Source organism: Maniola jurtina, chromosome 22 (genome assembly GCF_905333055.1).
Source record: "Maniola jurtina chromosome 22, ilManJurt1.1, whole genome shotgun sequence".
Classification (NCBI taxonomy): domain Eukaryota; kingdom Metazoa; phylum Arthropoda; class Insecta; order Lepidoptera; family Nymphalidae; genus Maniola; species Maniola jurtina.
In genome coordinates this window covers 3,777,501-3,797,187 of record NC_060050.1, presented here as the reverse complement: position 1 = coordinate 3,797,187, position 19,687 = coordinate 3,777,501, and the positions used below count along the sequence as shown (strand labels likewise).

Below are 19,687 nucleotides of genomic sequence, written 5' to 3'. Positions count from 1 at the left end.
TGAAATAGCAGCGCCATTGCACCAGCTAACTAAAACAAAAGGGGTTTCAAAATTTAAGTGGACACAGGAAGCGGACAAGGCGTTTCTACAATTGAAAACACTTCTGACCACTACTCCAGTTATTACATGTCCAGATTATTCTAAGCCATTTTTCATACATTGTGATGCATCCAAGAATGGAATTGGAGCGGTGCTATGTCAAAAATCAGATGACGGGGACCAAGCAGTTGCATATCTGAGTCGTAAACTTAATAAGCATGAAGTTAAGTACTCTACATCTGAAAGAGAACTATTGAGCGTGGTCTTCGCGATAGAGAAGTTTCGGCCATACATTGACGGAGTTCACTTTACGATAGTAACAGACCACAGTGCGTTACAATGGTTGCACAAAATGAAGGACCCTCATGGGCGTTTAGCTCGGTGGGCAATGAAGCTCCAACAATTTGATTTTGATGTGGTGCATAGGCCAGGCTCTTGTAATGTAGTCCCCGATGCTTTGTCCCGGTCGTTAGAGGTTAACGCTATCAAGATTTTGGAGAAACATAAAGATATATGGTACAAAAACAAGGTTAAAGACATAGAATCTGGGCGTGATCAAGATCGAAGCTGGATGGTAGAAAACGGCCTACTCTTCAAGTCGGTGCCATTGAAGCAATTCCCGACTTCCGATCGTTGGAAAATATTTGTACCTGAAAGTTTAAGAACAGACATTTTAAGGGAATCCCACGACTCAACTACTTCAGGGCATTTTGGTGTTCGGAAAACGCTTTTTAAAATCAAACAAAATTATCACTGGCCTAACTTGCTGCGAGATGTTAAAGATTACGTAAATAAGTGTGAAACTTGTGCCAAAGTAAAGGTATGTCAGCAACCATCTTTTGGGAAAATGGGACGGTACAGGGAAGTTTCCGGGCCATGGCAGATCATCTCCGTAGATTTGATGGGACCGTTTCCTAAGAGTAGAAAATGTAACACGATGTTACTAGTTTTGACATGCTGGTTTAGTAAATTCACTCTATTATTTCCCTTACGCACTGGAAAGGCAGACAAAATTTGTGAGATACTAGAAAGTCAATTCTTGCTCTTCGGGGCGCCGGCAGCTATTATTTGTGACAATGGCAAGCAGTTCACATCGGAAGCCTTCAAAGAGGTGGCAGACAAGTTTAATGTAAAATTATGGTTCACACCAAATTATCACCCACAAAGCAACCCTACGGAACGGGTCAATAGAGTAATAGGCACAATGATAAGCTCATATGTAAAATCAGGGAAACATTTCGACTGGGATGTACATCTCAGACATTTAGGTCACGCCATTCGAACGGCGGTTCATGAAGTTACGGGATATACGCCGTCTTACTTGTTTTTTGGTAGGGAGACGAGTGTTGCACCTGTAAACCAGTTAGAGAATATAAAGGACATTAGGGACATACTACCGATCAGAGATATGTTATGTGTTCCTTAGGTCCGTGAGTGCAGGTAGATGCTGGAGTTAAGGTGAAGCACATAAAAGTCCAATTTAATAATTCAATTTATTTATGCTATTCATACAGTTGAGCGCCAGGAGGGACTTCGATTAGGGTGATAAATCAGGCTCCCTTCCACACCAAAGATGCTAGCCTCAGACTATCTCAGGGTTCGTTCATACAATGTTGTCTGTCCTTATTTTAAGGTCCCGCGGTAGAAGGGCGTGGCGTTAGGCTATCAACAAATAAAAGACTATTGTAATACGCCACGTATAAATTGCAATGGGCAGTCGTTTATATCGTCTAAGCCTAGCACTTACCCCTTCCGTTTGTGCACAACACGATTTCCGAATTAAGATACCAAAAATGAACTTATATCTACATCACAAATTGACCAATATCACATATGCAGGTAGTTGCTGCATCTTTTTAACACTGAACCGTTCACACACGATGTCAATTAGCGAATGTGCTCGTTTCCTATTTTAAGTCGACACCTATGCCAAATTAAAAGGATAAATTACAAAATATAAAATGTGACTTTTCATGAGTGGGAATCGAACCTGCGACATCCTATCTACTACGCGGCAAGCAGACGGCTGTTCGCCCGCTGCGCTGTGGCTGGTTACTTAGTTGTTAATAAAATCTTTAACGATTACTAGAATCTCATATCAAATATCCCCATCCTCACAAAAAAAAAATATGAGCACTTTTTTTTTTTTTTTTTTTACAAAATCTTAATACCGCTTCAAGTCCTTAGCGTGCCAAGTACCAATGTCCTTACCGAAGGCGTTGTTCAAGCGGTAAACGTTCTCTGATATTTTCTTTGTGATTACCGCCTTTTCAAACTTGGGAGCCAATTTCGACATGAACTTTTGTGTGGCCTTAGATAAGTATTTGGTCCGTTTCCAAACAATATCACCGTCTTTAAAATCGGCTGATCTATGTTTTACATTATAAAATTCCCTACTACGATCATGCGACATCTTCAACCTTTTCTCAACTTCTTTATAAGTTTTATTTCTCGTTTCCATCTGATTTAAAAATAGTTGCTGATCTCTGATCGGTAGTATGTCCCTAATGTCCTTTATATTCTCTAACTGGTTTACAGGTGCAACACTCGTCTCCCTACCAAAAAACAAGTAAGACGGCGTATATCCCGTAACTTCATGAACCGCCGTTCGAATGGCGTGACCTAAATGTCTGAGATGTACATCCCAGTCGAAATGTTTCCCTGATTTTACATATGAGCTTATCATTGTGCCTATTACTCTATTGACCCGTTCCGTAGGGTTGCTTTGTGGGTGATAATTTGGTGTGAACCATAATTTTACATTAAACTTGTCTGCCACCTCTTTGAAGGCTTCCGATGTGAACTGCTTGCCATTGTCACAAATAATAGCTGCCGGCGCCCCGAAGAGCACGTGCACGTGCTCTTGTAAGGAAAACGAGGTCGGGGAAAGCAAGAAACCTGCCAAGTGAACTTTCCCCTAAGTAGAAATAGTAAAGAATGGCAGGATTGGTTAGGCGTAGTTAGTAACATGTTCGGCTTTAAGGAATTAGGTCACCTCACGCTGTCTAAAGAAAATGACAACAGATCATATGTGTTGTTGAGCATCCTAGAATATAAATGTATGGGCCTCTTAGATTCTGGGGCCAATACAACAGTAATCAATCCGAAATTTGCAGAGACCTTAAGAATATTGGGATTAAAGTCATACCATAAAAACACTACCATAAACTATATCTCGACTGCGGATGGTACCAAACATACAATATTGGATTTCTTCGATGTTCCGGTCAATTTTGATGGTCAGTCTCATGTAATGTCAATGCTGGTTATGCCTGGGCTAGTGCAAAATATACTATTGGGAAAGGACTTCTTTGATTTATTTGGCATCACGTTTCAGTTCAAAAGTGACATTATGCTTAAAGAGGGCGAAATAAATGCCATCAATATGAATACGGGTAATACGCTAATATCACAAGATGACCTAGATGAGTTTCAGCACGATGAACTTCTAAAAGTGATTGATGAAATGAAGCACTCTATAGGTGAAGGACTAGGCAGAACACATATAATCAAACACAATATTGATACGGGTGAGAATAAAGCTATCTATCAAAAGCCATACAATTTCTCACCAGTCATAAGGCAACAAATTGAAAAAGAATTAGATGATATGCTTGAAAAAGATGTTGTAGAACTCAACAAGGTCACCAAGAGAGATACATACCCTTTGCCTCGCGTGTCTTCCATCTTGGACAGTCTACGTAATGCTAGGTACTTGAGTACGATAGATTTAAAGGCTGCCTTTTGGCAGGTGCCATTAGATGATTCTAGCAAGCCGAAAACAGCGTTTGCAATACCAGGTAGGGGATTGTTCCAATTTAAGGTCATGCCATTTGGCTTGGTCAATGCCTCACAGTCACAGCAAAGACTAATGGACATGTTGTTTCAATCTAAACATGAAAATGTGTGGGCATATCTAGATGATATAGTAGTATGTTCGTCATCCTTTGAAGAGCATTTAAATTTACTGCGTTGGGTTACGGGTGTCCTTAAAAAGGCCAACCTGACTGTAAATATGGAAAAATGTCAGTTTGCCAGATCTTCGTTGAAATATTTAGGATATATTATTGATAGGGAGGGGTTAAGGACGGACCCGGATAAAGTTTGCGCTATCCTAAACTTTGCCAAACCGAAAAACATTAGGGAACTTAAAAGGTTTATCGGATTGGCGAGTTGGTATCGCAGATTTGTAAAGGACTTCTCTGAAATAGCAGCGCCATTGCACCAGCTAACTAAAACAAAAGGGGTTTCAAAATTTAAGTGGACACAGGAAGCGGACAAGGCGTTTCTACAATTGAAAACACTTCTGACCACTACTCCAGTTATTACATGTCCAGATTATTCTAAGCCATTTTTCATACATTGTGATGCATCCAAGAATGGAATTGGAGCGGTGCTATGTCAAAAATCAGATGACGGGGACCAAGCAGTTGCATATCTGAGTCGTAAACTTAATAAGCATGAAGTTAAGTACTCTACATCTGAAAGAGAACTATTGAGCGTGGTCTTCGCGATAGAGAAGTTTCGGCCATACATTGACGGAGTTCACTTTACGATAGTAACAGACCACAGTGCGTTACAATGGTTGCACAAAATGAAGGACCCTCATGGGCGTTTAGCTCGGTGGGCAATGAAGCTCCAACAATTTGATTTTGATGTGGTGCATAGGCCAGGCTCTTGTAATGTAGTCCCCGATGCTTTGTCCCGGTCGTTAGAGGTTAACGCTATCAAGATTTTGGAGAAACATAAAGATATATGGTACAAAAACAAGGTTAAAGACATAGAATCTGGGCGTGATCAAGATCGAAGCTGGATGGTAGAAAACGGCCTACTCTTCAAGTCGGTGCCATTGAAGCAATTCCCGACTTCCGATCGTTGGAAAATATTTGTACCTGAAAGTTTAAGAACAGACATTTTAAGGGAATCCCACGACTCAACTACTTCAGGGCATTTTGGTGTTCGGAAAACGCTTTTTAAAATCAAACAAAATTATCACTGGCCTAACTTGCTGCGAGATGTTAAAGATTACGTAAATAAGTGTGAAACTTGTGCCAAAGTAAAGGTATGTCAGCAACCATCTTTTGGGAAAATGGGACGGTACAGGGAAGTTTCCGGGCCATGGCAGATCATCTCCGTAGATTTGATGGGACCGTTTCCTAAGAGTAGAAAATGTAACACGATGTTACTAGTTTTGACATGCTGGTTTAGTAAATTCACTCTATTATTTCCCTTACGCACTGGAAAGGCAGACAAAATTTGTGAGATACTAGAAAGTCAATTCTTGCTCTTCGGGGCGCCGGCAGCTATTATTTGTGACAATGGCAAGCAGTTCACATCGGAAGCCTTCAAAGAGGTGGCAGACAAGTTTAATGTAAAATTATGGTTCACACCAAATTATCACCCACAAAGCAACCCTACGGAACGGGTCAATAGAGTAATAGGCACAATGATAAGCTCATATGTAAAATCAGGGAAACATTTCGACTGGGATGTACATCTCAGACATTTAGGTCACGCCATTCGAACGGCGGTTCATGAAGTTACGGGATATACGCCGTCTTACTTGTTTTTTGGTAGGGAGACGAGTGTTGCACCTGTAAACCAGTTAGAGAATATAAAGGACATTAGGGACATGAGATGTACATCCCAGTCGAAATGTTTCCCTGATTTTACATATGAGCTTATCATTGTGCCTATTACTCTATTGACCCGTTCCGTAGGGTTGCTTTGTGGGTGATAATTTGGTGTGAACCATAATTTTACATTAAACTTGTCTGCCACCTCTTTGAAGGCTTCCGATGTGAACTGCTTGCCATTGTCACAAATAATAGCTGCCGGCGCCCCGAAGAGCACGTGCACGTGCTCTTGTAAGGAAAACGAGGTCGGGGAAAGCAAGAAACCTGCCAAGTGAACTTTCCCCTAAGTAGAAATAGTAAAGAATGGCAGGATTGGTTAGGCGTAGTTAGTAACATGTTCGGCTTTAAGGAATTAGGTCACCTCACGCTGTCTAAAGAAAATGACAACAGATCATATGTGTTGTTGAGCATCCTAGAATATAAATGTATGGGCCTCTTAGATTCTGGGGCCAATACAACAGTAATCAATCCGAAATTTGCAGAGACCTTAAGAATATTGGGATTAAAGTCATACCATAAAAACACTACCATAAACTATATCTCGACTGCGGATGGTACCAAACATACAATATTGGATTTCTTCGATGTTCCGGTCAATTTTGATGGTCAGTCTCATGTAATGTCAATGCTGGTTATGCCTGGTTATGCCTGAAATTCTTTCCGGTAACCTGTTGAACATATTTTGCATTATCGATATATAAATTATAGCAGACTCATTTCTTCCTTGAGTTCTAGCCTTAATTTCGTCCAATAATTCTTCCTGGTAACATGGAGGCTCAAACGTTCTCTTTAGCATTAACGTCAGTTCTGCCTGCCTGGGCTAGTGCAAAATATACTATTGGGAAAGGACTTCTTTGATTTATTTGGCATCACGTTTCAGTTCAAAAGTGACATTATGCTTAAAGAGGGCGAAATAAATGCCATCAATATGAATACGGGTAATACGCTAATATCACAAGATGACCTAGATGAGTTTCAGCACGATGAACTTCTAAAAGTGATTGATGAAATGAAGCACTCTATAGGTGAAGGACTAGGCAGAACACATATAATCAAACACAATATTGATACGGGTGAGAATAAAGCTATCTATCAAAAGCCATACAATTTCTCACCAGTCATAAGGCAACAAATTGAAAAAGAATTAGATGATATGCTTGAAAAAGATGTTGTAGAACCTTCGTTCAGCTCATGGTGTTCACCTGTCCTCATAGTAAAGAAAGCTAATGGTAGCAATAGGTTATGTTTGGACAGCAGACAACTCAACAAGGTCACCAAGAGAGATACATACCCTTTGCCTCGCGTGTCTTCCATCTTGGACAGTCTACGTAATGCTAGGTACTTGAGTACGATAGATTTAAAGGCTGCCTTTTGGCAGGTGCCATTAGATGATTCTAGCAAGCCGAAAACAGCGTTTGCAATACCAGGTAGGGGATTGTTCCAATTTAAGGTCATGCCATTTGGCTTGGTCAATGCCTCACAGTCACAGCAAAGACTAATGGACATGTTGTTTCAATCTAAACATGAAAATGTGTGGGCATATCTAGATGATATAGTAGTATGTTCGTCATCCTTTGAAGAGCATTTAAATTTACTGCGTTGGGTTACGGGTGTCCTTAAAAAGGCCAACCTGACTGTAAATATGGAAAAATGTCAGTTTGCCAGATCTTCGTTGAAATATTTAGGATATATTATTGATAGGGAGGGGTTAAGGACGGACCCGGATAAAGTTTGCGCTATCCTAAACTTTGCCAAACCGAAAAACATTAGGGAACTTAAAAGGTTTATCGGATTGGCGAGTTGGTATCGCAGATTTGTAAAGGACTTCTCTGAAATAGCAGCGCCATTGCACCAGCTAACTAAAACAAAAGGGGTTTCAAAATTTAAGTGGACACAGGAAGCGGACAAGGCGTTTCTACAATTGAAAACACTTCTGACCACTACTCCAGTTATTACATGTCCAGATTATTCTAAGCCATTTTTCATACATTGTGATGCATCCAAGAATGGAATTGGAGCGGTGCTATGTCAAAAATCAGATGACGGGGACCAAGCAGTTGCATATCTGAGTCGTAAACTTAATAAGCATGAAGTTAAGTACTCTACATCTGAAAGAGAACTATTGAGCGTGGTCTTCGCGATAGAGAAGTTTCGGCCATACATTGACGGAGTTCACTTTACGATAGTAACAGACCACAGTGCGTTACAATGGTTGCACAAAATGAAGGACCCTCATGGGCGTTTAGCTCGGTGGGCAATGAAGCTCCAACAATTTGATTTTGATGTGGTGCATAGGCCAGGCTCTTGTAATGTAGTCCCCGATGCTTTGTCCCGGTCGTTAGAGGTTAACGCTATCAAGATTTTGGAGAAACATAAAGATATATGGTACAAAAACAAGGTTAAAGACATAGAATCTGGGCGTGATCAAGATCGAAGCTGGATGGTAGAAAACGGCCTACTCTTCAAGTCGGTGCCATTGAAGCAATTCCCGACTTCCGATCGTTGGAAAATATTTGTACCTGAAAGTTTAAGAACAGACATTTTAAGGGAATCCCACGACTCAACTACTTCAGGGCATTTTGGTGTTCGGAAAACGCTTTTTAAAATCAAACAAAATTATCACTGGCCTAACTTGCTGCGAGATGTTAAAGATTACGTAAATAAGTGTGAAACTTGTGCCAAAGTAAAGGTATGTCAGCAACCATCTTTTGGGAAAATGGGACGGTACAGGGAAGTTTCCGGGCCATGGCAGATCATCTCCGTAGATTTGATGGGACCGTTTCCTAAGAGTAGAAAATGTAACACGATGTTACTAGTTTTGACATGCTGGTTTAGTAAATTCACTCTATTATTTCCCTTACGCACTGGAAAGGCAGACAAAATTTGTGAGATACTAGAAAGTCAATTCTTGCTCTTCGGGGCGCCGGCAGCTATTATTTGTGACAATGGCAAGCAGTTCACATCGGAAGCCTTCAAAGAGGTGGCAGACAAGTTTAATGTAAAATTATGGTTCACACCAAATTATCACCCACAAAGCAACCCTACGGAACGGGTCAATAGAGTAATAGGCACAATGATAAGCTCATATGTAAAATCAGGGAAACATTTCGACTGGGATGTACATCTCAGACATTTAGGTCACGCCATTCGAACGGCGGTTCATGAAGTTACGGGATATACGCCGTCTTACTTGTTTTTTGGTAGGGAGACGAGTGTTGCACCTGTAAACCAGTTAGAGAATATAAAGGACATTAGGGACATACTACCGATCAGAGATATGTTATGTGTTCCTTAGGTCCGTGAGTGCAGGTAGATGCTGGAGTTAAGGTGAAGCACATAAAAGTCCAATTTAATAATTCAATTTATTTATGCTATTCATACAGTTGAGCGCCAGGAGGGACTTCGATTAGGGTGATAAATCAGGCTCCCTTCCACACCAAAGATGCTAGCCTCAGACTATCTCAGGGTTCGTTCATACAATGTTGTCTGTCCTTATTTTAAGGTCCCGCGGTAGAAGGGCGTGGCGTTAGGCTATCAACAAATAAAAGACTATTGTAATACGCCACGTATAAATTGCAATGGGCAGTCGTTTATATCGTCTAAGCCTAGCACTTACCCCTTCCGTTTGTGCACAACACGATTTCCGAATTAAGATACCAAAAATGAACTTATATCTACATCACAAATTGACCAATATCACATATGCAGGTAGTTGCTGCATCTTTTTAACACTGAACCGTTCACACACGATGTCAATTAGCGAATGTGCTCGTTTCCTATTTTAAGTCGACACCTATGCCAAATTAAAAGGATAAATTACAAAATATAAAATGTGACTTTTCATGAGTGGGAATCGAACCTGCGACATCCTATCTACTACGCGGCAAGCAGACGGCTGTTCGCCCGCTGCGCTGTGGCTGGTTACTTAGTTGTTAATAAAATCTTTAACGATTACTAGAATCTCATATCAAATATCCCCATCCTCACAAAAAAAAAATATGAGCACTTTTTTTTTTTTTTTTTTTACAAAATCTTAATACCGCTTCAAGTCCTTAGCGTGCCAAGTACCAATGTCCTTACCGAAGGCGTTGTTCAAGCGGTAAACGTTCTCTGATATTTTCTTTGTGATTACCGCCTTTTCAAACTTGGGAGCCAATTTCGACATGAACTTTTGTGTGGCCTTAGATAAGTATTTGGTCCGTTTCCAAACAATATCACCGTCTTTAAAATCGGCTGATCTATGTTTTACATTATAAAATTCCCTACTACGATCATGCGACATCTTCAACCTTTTCTCAACTTCTTTATAAGTTTTATTTCTCGTTTCCATCTGATTTAAAAATAGTTGCTGATCTCTGATCGGTAGTATGTCCCTAATGTCCTTTATATTCTCTAACTGGTTTACAGGTGCAACACTCGTCTCCCTACCAAAAAACAAGTAAGACGGCGTATATCCCGTAACTTCATGAACCGCCGTTCGAATGGCGTGACCTAAATGTCTGAGATGTACATCCCAGTCGAAATGTTTCCCTGATTTTACATATGAGCTTATCATTGTGCCTATTACTCTATTGACCCGTTCCGTAGGGTTGCTTTGTGGGTGATAATTTGGTGTGAACCATAATTTTACATTAAACTTGTCTGCCACCTCTTTGAAGGCTTCCGATGTGAACTGCTTGCCATTGTCACAAATAATAGCTGCCGGCGCCCCGAAGAGCACGTGCACGTGCTCTTGTAAGGAAAACGAGGTCGGGGAAAGCAAGAAACCTGCCAAGTGAACTTTCCCCTAAGTAGAAATAGTAAAGAATGGCAGGATTGGTTAGGCGTAGTTAGTAACATGTTCGGCTTTAAGGAATTAGGTCACCTCACGCTGTCTAAAGAAAATGACAACAGATCATATGTGTTGTTGAGCATCCTAGAATATAAATGTATGGGCCTCTTAGATTCTGGGGCCAATACAACAGTAATCAATCCGAAATTTGCAGAGACCTTAAGAATATTGGGATTAAAGTCATACCATAAAAACACTACCATAAACTATATCTCGACTGCGGATGGTACCAAACATACAATATTGGATTTCTTCGATGTTCCGGTCAATTTTGATGGTCAGTCTCATGTAATGTCAATGCTGGTTATGCCTGGTTATGCCTGAAATTCTTTCCGGTAACCTGTTGAACATATTTTGCATTATCGATATATAAATTATAGCAGACTCATTTCTTCCTTGAGTTCTAGCCTTAATTTCGTCCAATAATTCTTCCTGGTAACATGGAGGCTCAAACGTTCTCTTTAGCATTAACGTCAGTTCTTCCCAGCTCAGAATATTCTCCCTATTGGCTCTATACCAAATCAATGCGTCACCTTCGAAGAAGTCTATCGCGTACTGCCATAAGTCCCTATCCGAAGCATTTCTAGCATCTTTAAGCTCATTAACCCTTTCGATAAATGCATTCACACTGATTTTATTATTATTTCCTGAAAATTTTACTCCCCACTGATTAATAGGAACTAGTTTACGTTTACGATCCTCATATTCAGTAACTGTCGATGAGCGAACAAGTTTGTTAGACCTAATGGTTGTGGCAAGTAGTTTCGATGTTTCCAGCTTATCTTCAAAGTTTACCGATCTATCAGCTTCATCATCCTGCCTACTAGTGTCCCTTGAGTGCTGACCGGCTTGTGACTCTTTCTCTAATTTCCTTATAATTGTCTCCCCAGCTGTACCTAAAGTCTCCTGTAAAATTCGCTTATCATCTAAGGTAAGATTTCCTTCTTCTTCAACTTTATCATCCTGTTCTTCTAGCTGCGCTAATAAATTATCGATTTTAATTCTATAGCTTTCTCTCCGTTCTGTGGCTTTATCTGAATCCGGGACTATAAAATCTATTCTATTTTTAACATGATATAATCTAGAAACTAAGCGCCTAAATAAATTTCTATCCGGCTTTTCTGTAATTTCTGAAATGTAACTTGTCAAAGTTTCGATCTTTGACTTACAGACGTCTAACTCACCCGTAGGATTCTCAAAGCTTTGTTTTGGGGCTTTAATCTGATATGAGTAGTCACCTTTTTCTTCCGAGGACATTAATTCCTTTAATAACTTTTTCAAAATCGGGACAACGCTCTTAATGTAAACCCCTCGACTCGCAAGTTCGAATTCCAGCTCATCTTTTAGTAAAAAGTTTACATCCATTTTAATAGTATCTTAGTAAGTAGATCTTAGTAAGTTAGTAAGGTGATCACGTATGACAAATAAAATGACTTATGAGTAGCTGTTATAGCCTATTTCAATTAAAAATGTCAATACTAGTTACTTAATATAAAACATTCCACAAGTGTATTACCAATAATTCAGAAATCCATTAAGTATTACTTCCTATGAAGTACCACACCTAAGACTTAATTATTCTTCTTATAATACTAGGTGCGTATTTATTTCTCTAAAACTTCATTAAGCGATCGATAATTCATGAAACCAAATCAATTATATACAGTACAATTATTTATCATCTATAATAAACTAACACAATACAAGCAATAACATATACGCGATACAGACATTCATAATTTACATGCAATACCTACAAACATTCATAATTTACCATTAACTAACACAAAAATCACATAAGCTAAGTCAGATAATTTTATCTACTAAAATAAAATTATTAAGACTTAGCGTGTAACATGCCTTATATTACCAACCTAAATACCTATTAATTCTTGTTACGTTTACCTACTTCTATTGTGTTGACAAGGTGGGTAACTTTTAACAAATATAGGAGCCTAGGCAAAATACCATTTCATTTGGATAAATAGCTAGTAAACTGTAGGTAGACAAAGTATGTATTTCAATAGCTATTATCTAAGTATCATGCGGGTTACACAAACTTATTGTGTAGGTAGGTAAGTGTCCATTGGCCGACGGGTGCATGACATTATTCGTATAATAGCCTTATTGAATCTTTACACTGACTAACGAACTTATGGAATAACTATTGTTCACCTTTATTTCACTGTAAATCTATCACAAACACAATGTTATTATTTTACGTGGGCGCCATATGTTATGTGTTCCTTAGGTCCGTGAGTGCAGGTAGATGCTGGAGTTAAGGTGAAGCACATAAAAGTCCAATTTAATAATTCAATTTATTTATGCTATTCATACAGTTGAGCGCCAGGAGGGACTTCGATTAGGGTGATAAATCAGGCTCCCTTCCACACCAAAGATGCTAGCCTCAGACTATCTCAGGGTTCGTTCATACAATGTTGTCTGTCCTTATTTTAAGGTCCCGCGGTAGAAGGGCGTGGCGTTAGGCTATCAACAAATAAAAGACTATTGTAATACGCCACGTATAAATTGCAATGGGCAGTCGTTTATATCGTCTAAGCCTAGCACTTACCCCTTCCGTTTGTGCACAACACGATTTCCGAATTAAGATACCAAAAATGAACTTATATCTACATCACAAATTGACCAATATCACATATGCAGGTAGTTGCTGCATCTTTTTAACACTGAACCGTTCACACACGATGTCAATTAGCGAATGTGCTCGTTTCCTATTTTAAGTCGACACCTATGCCAAATTAAAAGGATAAATTACAAAATATAAAATGTGACTTTTCATGAGTGGGAATCGAACCTGCGACATCCTATCTACTACGCGGCAAGCAGACGGCTGTTCGCCCGCTGCGCTGTGGCTGGTTACTTAGTTGTTAATAAAATCTTTAACGATTACTAGAATCTCATATCAAGATGTTGCATCGCGTCAAAATGGTCAAGGAGATCAACATTGCACTGCTTACCAGCTAAGGTAAGTCAACCATTGGTCTAAGATTCGCCCGTGTGGTACTCGACCCAGCCGCGCTGGAGAAGACGTTACATCGCGTCAAAATGGTCAAGGAGATCAACATTGCACTGCTTACCAGCTAAGGTAAGTCAACCATTGGTCTAAGATTCGCCCGTGTGGTACTCGACCCAGCCGCGCTGGAGAAGACGTTACATCGCGTCAAAATGGTCAAGGAGATCAACATTGCACTGCTTACCAGCTAAGGTAAGTCAACCATTGGTCTAAGATTCGCCCGTGTGGTACTCGACCCAGCCGCGCTGGCGAAGATGTTGCATCGCGTCAAAATGGTCAAGGAGATCAACATTGCACTGTTTACCAGCTAAGTCAACCATTGTCTAAGGTTGAGATCTAGAGAGTGCATTTTGACTTTGCTCAGACTTAAGACACTGTTAAAACGAGACAGCGTTATATCGCTGGGATAAATCTGTCTCGTTTTAACTGCAACTTAGTCTGAGCAAAGTCAAAGTTCATCCATGACGTCCTTTATCTCTACTAAATTCCGTCAAAATCGGTTAAACAGATGAGCCGTGAAAAGTTAGCAAACAGACAGACTACACTTCGGCCGCATGGATTTCGATTTTTTTTAATCCCGTGGGAACTCTTTGATTTTCCATAGCCTCTGTTCTTCCCCAGAATGTAGAACAGAATATATTTTTATTCAAATAAACTTACAAGTGCTTTTGAATTGTACCATACGTCAAGATCGGTTAAACTAATGAGCCATGCTAAGTAGCAGACAGACACACACGCATTTATAATAATAGTAGGGACATCTATAATATTAGTATGGATTGCTTTTTTTTTTTCAGACTTTACCCTACAATCATTCGGTGGCATGAGAGAAGCTGGGACAGATTTTTGCAACTTCCTTCCACACCCTTACGGAACGTTATTGATGAGACAACAGTGGTGTTGACATGAACAGTTCCCTTATGGTTGTAAACATGGTTACAATGTATATTTTTTCTACTTTGTATATCAGTCTGCGAAAGAACAGTTTGACATAGTCTATGAATGTTTTTTTTTTAAATGTTGCAATGAGTTTAGATTAAGGGTCTGTGCAGACGAGGCATTATTGTGCGCAGAGGACATATCCTTCTTGTTTTACTACGGTGCAGTGTTTCGCCGTACTTTACACACCAGGGACGGCAAGCCAGAGCATTTTAATATATTTAATATTTATCCAAAGTAAATTTCCCTTCGCGGTACTGAAAAGCGCGCTAAAGGATGCGATGGCATGCTCAGAGACGCTGAGGCATGCGACGGTAACTTTTCAACTGTATTGCGTAGTCGGCAGCGGATGGTATAGCCGAAACTCCGTGCCCTGCCGTCCCTGGTGTGCGCTGGCCCTCGGTATGCCGCGGAATGTCTTGCTAGTTGCCGGCATGCCACGGTACCTAATAGACCGGTGACGTAATCAGTGTGCGCTGGCCTTTAGGGCGCCTTCAAATTTGACGCGAGGTGCCGCGCGGAAGCTGCGCGAATGTAGCGCTGCAGCCGCGCTTATTTGTAAATCAGAATAAATGAAAACGCGCGACTGCAGCGCTACACCCGCGCGTCAAATCATCGATCGAAATTATAGGGAATTGTGCCCAAAGTGCCGCGCTTATGGCACTTTGGGCGCCTTTAGTCCATCATGTGCGCTATACGATGCAGTTAGTAACTCATTTTTGTCCTCCGCGGACAATGGTCCCTTGTCTACAAAGGCCGTAAAGATTCTGTATCTGTATGCAACTGTTATCTATGTACAGATTTTTTGAATGTAAGAATTCATCTTTTATTTTGCTTCACTATATTTATAATTTGATTATTTGCGTGACCTAATTCTTAAATCACATCACGTTTAATATCTTGATGAGAACATACTATTAAATTTGTAAATACCAACGCTAAGCGTAAGCGAAATGCATCGTGTTTTTTTAAATTTTGAAAATGTATAGATAGATACATTCGTAATTATTATTGAATAATGACAAATTGTGGACTTAATTAATATTCGTTAATCCTCAGTGCTAGGACATGAATTTATTATGTTTTTATGTAATATCGATTACATATTTGATAGATTTAGATGTAAGTGAAAATTCCATGAGTTTAGCGAGGATACACACTTTCGTTTAGTAGCATTCGTTTTATAAATCGTAAATGTAACTATAATATTCTCACAGATAGAAATTTTTATTAAAATTAATTAATTAATGTAAGGAGAAAGATTCGTATAATATTTTTAAGTATATAAGCATCAGTTGCGAGGTTGCGGTAGTTTATTACTGTGTAAAAAGAATACTGATTCTCGTACAATGCGTTTTATTTCGTCCTTTATTCCTTAATCCCCTATCCTTGAAGGCTGGTCTTCTCACGCTAATAGTGTGTCGCGTAGCAACCTGTTGGTGTTTAGGCCATGAGAAGAAAACCAACCATAATGAGCACTGGACTTGTCGGCGAAAGACAATAGTCCGTCCTTAGTCCGTCATGCTAAATTTTTGTCCTTCGTGGAGAAGCCTGTCGGCTACGCTGACACTTCTAGAGGGGGAGCCGAGGCAAAGGCGCCGCTTTCTGATAATTTGCTCTAATTACTTTGATATATGTAAACACTGACGCACTACAATCAGTCTATTTCAAATTAAGAAAGCTAAATTTGAGCAATCGGTATTGAAAAAGATACTGCGCTTTGGCTTAGCTTATTTGCGTATTCCCCAGTGGAATAATGTTGATTTCTTGATTAGACCTTAGTAGATTCCACTAAATGTACTCTGGATTCTACTATCAGCTAGGAGAATCCGTTTATCCTAGTTAGCATTGTATTTTATGGCGCACCACGCACACCAGCCTATAAAAGCTAGAACCCAGAGTCTTTTATGTTGAACCAAAAAACTCATATTATATGATTTAGTCAGTGGTGCGGTACATATTGTCTATCTATGGTAATGTCACAGATCGTACCAATGTTGGCATTCCAAAAAAACGTTTCCGAATTGGCGTTCCTCAAAGAATGAGGTTGGGTTGAGGTCAAAAATCGAAAAATATTACATTTTTCACAATAATCAAGTACCTATCTATCGGAAGAAAGAAACAAATAAAGATTGGTTCTTGGTTCAAAAACATAAAGTGTAGTAACATTTCAGATGATCAGATCAATCACCGAAATGAATGGAAGAATAGTAATTATATAGTAATAGAAGATTGACGAATTGAAATGATTGTACTGAGAAAGCGAAGAAATAGGTTATCTCTTTCTTACATATTGAAATGCCCTTTTGTGGTATACTTGGAAAAAATGGATCAATGACTTTTTAATTCAATCATGTAATACCTATGAGAATATTGTATTTGCTTTTCAAGAAAATCTTTCATTTTTATTTCCTTATTTTATGTACATTTTGGAAATTATAAGTGAATATTAACATCGTGTTGTGGGCCGTGAAGATAACTTAGTACCTACTATCGGATTAACTGAGTTTCGGTTAAATTATGAGAAAGAAAAATACCCATTGCAATGTCTTGAACGCCATTATGCTTGATCATTGAATTATCTAGGTACTTGATGCAGTAATAAAATTATCGGTGCAAAGTGAATTTGGATATCTCAGATTTTAAGAAGTAGTTTGTTAGCTAAACCTATTGTAAACTTGTTTAAAAAAAGAATGGTTTGCTTTCCATTTTGGCGGGAGAGCTGGCACGTTGTTTTGAGCTGTTAAATGGTGACCTGTCAGCTGTCGCCGTCTGGCCTCGACGCCTCGTCCTTGGACTTCCGAGATAGAGGTTTTTACTCCAAAATTATAAGTGCAAAAGTGTATTTCCTGGTGCGGCACAATCGATGTGGAGTTTCGATAATGCGTCGCGAATAGGCGTGGATATGGATGGTATGCGAACGTGTCCAAGCTACGAGGCCGGGTTTGACGCGTGCGATCCGTTGGGTTCAGTGTTGGAGTGGTCGGGGCGAGGGCCCGCGCGCGTGCTGCGGCGGCGCTGCCGCAGCGAGGGCGTGGATCGCTCGCCGTACGAGGATGTGGTGCGCGAGCTGCACCGATCAGCAGACTACGCTGGCAACTACCGCGCCTCGCCGCACAAGAGCCACTTCACGATAAACAACGGTCACGAGCTACGCTACGACCGCTTCCACCACGAGTGCTCGCTGCCGGCCGCCGAGAACGGTGACTACCTGATGCCGCACGACGGCATCCCCCACGGGTGAGCACTGAGTTACCATGACATGTAAACATAACCTTAAAACTACATGAATCAAACAATTTGAATTAAATGTATAGAACTGCTATTCTGAACTAAAAGCATTATACAGCAGTGTAGAAAAGGGTGGATATTTAACATTTTTTCAAAATGTTTGTAAGACAAGCCCTGCATCTGCAAAAGGATAATCTGCCCGTATATTTTGGTTAGGTACTTGTTTTTCTTTTTCTATTTTTGAGTTTGTAAACCTATAAAATAACAAATATCTTGTAAAAAGATACGTAGATAGAGCTCCTTTTCCAGATGGAGGACTAGTCTCAAAATGTCTTGGCAAAATGTCAAAAGGCTGCCTTTTTCATTAACACAGCAGCATAGAGATAGTTGATATCACAAGATAAAATTGAATTGAATAGTTATCAAAGTTAATATGCTTATATATTGATATTTTTCTGCAGGTACCAACCAGGAAGGTCAAAATATCAAAGAAGCAGTCCAACCAGACCACTATTAGTCAATACAATGTCAAACACAAAATTAGATGACAATAGATTGCCGAAAGTTGAGGAATTGTTTGAAAAGGTTGACCAAGAGATGATGGAGGTGACGTTGGCCAAACAGCCTCTGAAGTCCATATTAAATAACCCAAAGTCCCAACCTCAAAGCATATTGAAGAAACCTAAAAATAGGTCCTACCTGGATACAAAATCTGCTGTGGAAGGGCGGAGACGGCAAAGGGCATCTAGTGAATCTGATAATTATTATTGTACATACCACATAGGATCTCCTGTAACAGGTTATGACAGGTAAGCAAAATTCCCTGCTCATATATAATTAAGGCAAATCTAAGGGTTCTAACTTCTATCACATGGATATGTGTAGGTACAGTTAATTGTCCAATTATCTGCAATTATTTCATTATATATCGTAAAAATAAGTCAATAACAATGATAATAAAATTGATAAAATCTGGTTGGTTGTGTTTGCCATGTGGAGAATGTACGATGGTTAACCTATAAATTATAAAAATAGTAAAATTGATGTATGGAAAGGTTATAATAATTGTTATTATTAAGATTATAGGTCTCCAAAAAGTGAACTGTTAAGGGCAGGCTTATAGTGAGACTTAACTTCTGAAACTTGAAATAAAGGTACTTTAAGAATAAATACAGTAGTTATAATATGTGCCTAGCCTGTGGTTAAGATGTTAGCCTCGCATTCAGGCAGTGTGAGGATGAGATTTATAGAACACACTTTGACTTAAGATTGAGGTAAAACGAGACAGATCTGATATAAAGAGTCTGAGATATACATCTGTCTCTTTTTAACTCTGTCTTATGTCTAAGCAAAGTCAGAGTGCACTCGATCTTACTATGAGACTCATTCTCGGGCACACATCTCTAACTTTTCCGAGTAATGTGCTTTTAATGGTGACAGAGAACATCATGAGGAAACCTGGATTCCTAAAAGTTCCCAAAAGTGTGTGTGTCAATCTGCAGTTGGCCAGTGTGGTAGACCCTCTAAACCCTGTTCATTCCGAGAGGAGACCTGTGCTCAGTAGTGGTACGCACTTAAACTATTCCGTCTGTTGTGCGTGCGTTGCCCCTCCCCGCCGAAGTCTTCACTCCAGCCATCCAAGCTCGTTCCAGAAGCCAAGTAGACCGCCCAGGTCTGCTCTATAATCTAAACATCAGTCAAATGAAGTCTACGAATAAATCTAATTATTTGTTGTAATAGCAGCAATAGAAATTCACATTCACAAACACACATTCTGTGAATACAGCCTGCTGACAGACAGACGGACGTACAGTGGAGGCTTAGTAATAGGGTCCTATTGGCACCCTGTTAGGTTTAGACTATAGATCCCTGATAGAGAACATAATACGTAAATCATATTTTCTTATTTCAGCCACTTATCCTACCTCCATAATATGAAGCGTGCGAAAGACAACTCAGGCACCGGATACTCATATG

General features: G+C 39.7%; 2 protein-coding genes across 7 annotated transcripts in view; both read left to right on the top strand.

The window, feature by feature from the left end:
* LOC123876868 (zinc finger MYM-type protein 3) overlaps nt 1-15,826 on the top strand; it is a 40,020-nt gene extending 24,194 nt beyond the window's left edge. For all 3 annotated transcript variants that reach the window (XM_045923254.1, XM_045923253.1, XM_045923255.1), the window contains exon 20: nt 14,338-15,826. The gene's annotated coding sequence lies outside the window, so the exon portion shown is untranslated. The remainder of the gene's footprint in view (nt 1-14,337) is intronic.
* An 884-nt stretch (nt 15,827-16,710) lies between these two features.
* LOC123876870 (tubulin polyglutamylase ttll-4-like) overlaps nt 16,711-19,687 on the top strand; it is a 30,973-nt gene continuing 27,996 nt past the window's right edge. For 2 of the 4 annotated variants that reach the window (XM_045923261.1, XM_045923262.1), the window contains exons 1-3: nt 16,711-17,719; nt 18,172-18,519; nt 19,623-19,687. The exon at nt 19,623-19,687 is cut by the window's right edge and continues 188 nt beyond it. In XM_045923261.1, coding sequence (XP_045779217.1) covers nt 17,346-17,719; nt 18,172-18,519; nt 19,623-19,687 — 787 coding nt within the window. In that variant the 5' untranslated portion in view covers nt 16,711-17,345. The remainder of the gene's footprint in view (nt 17,720-18,171; nt 18,520-19,622) is intronic. The other 2 variants (XM_045923263.1, XM_045923260.1) reach the window with 2 other exon arrangements.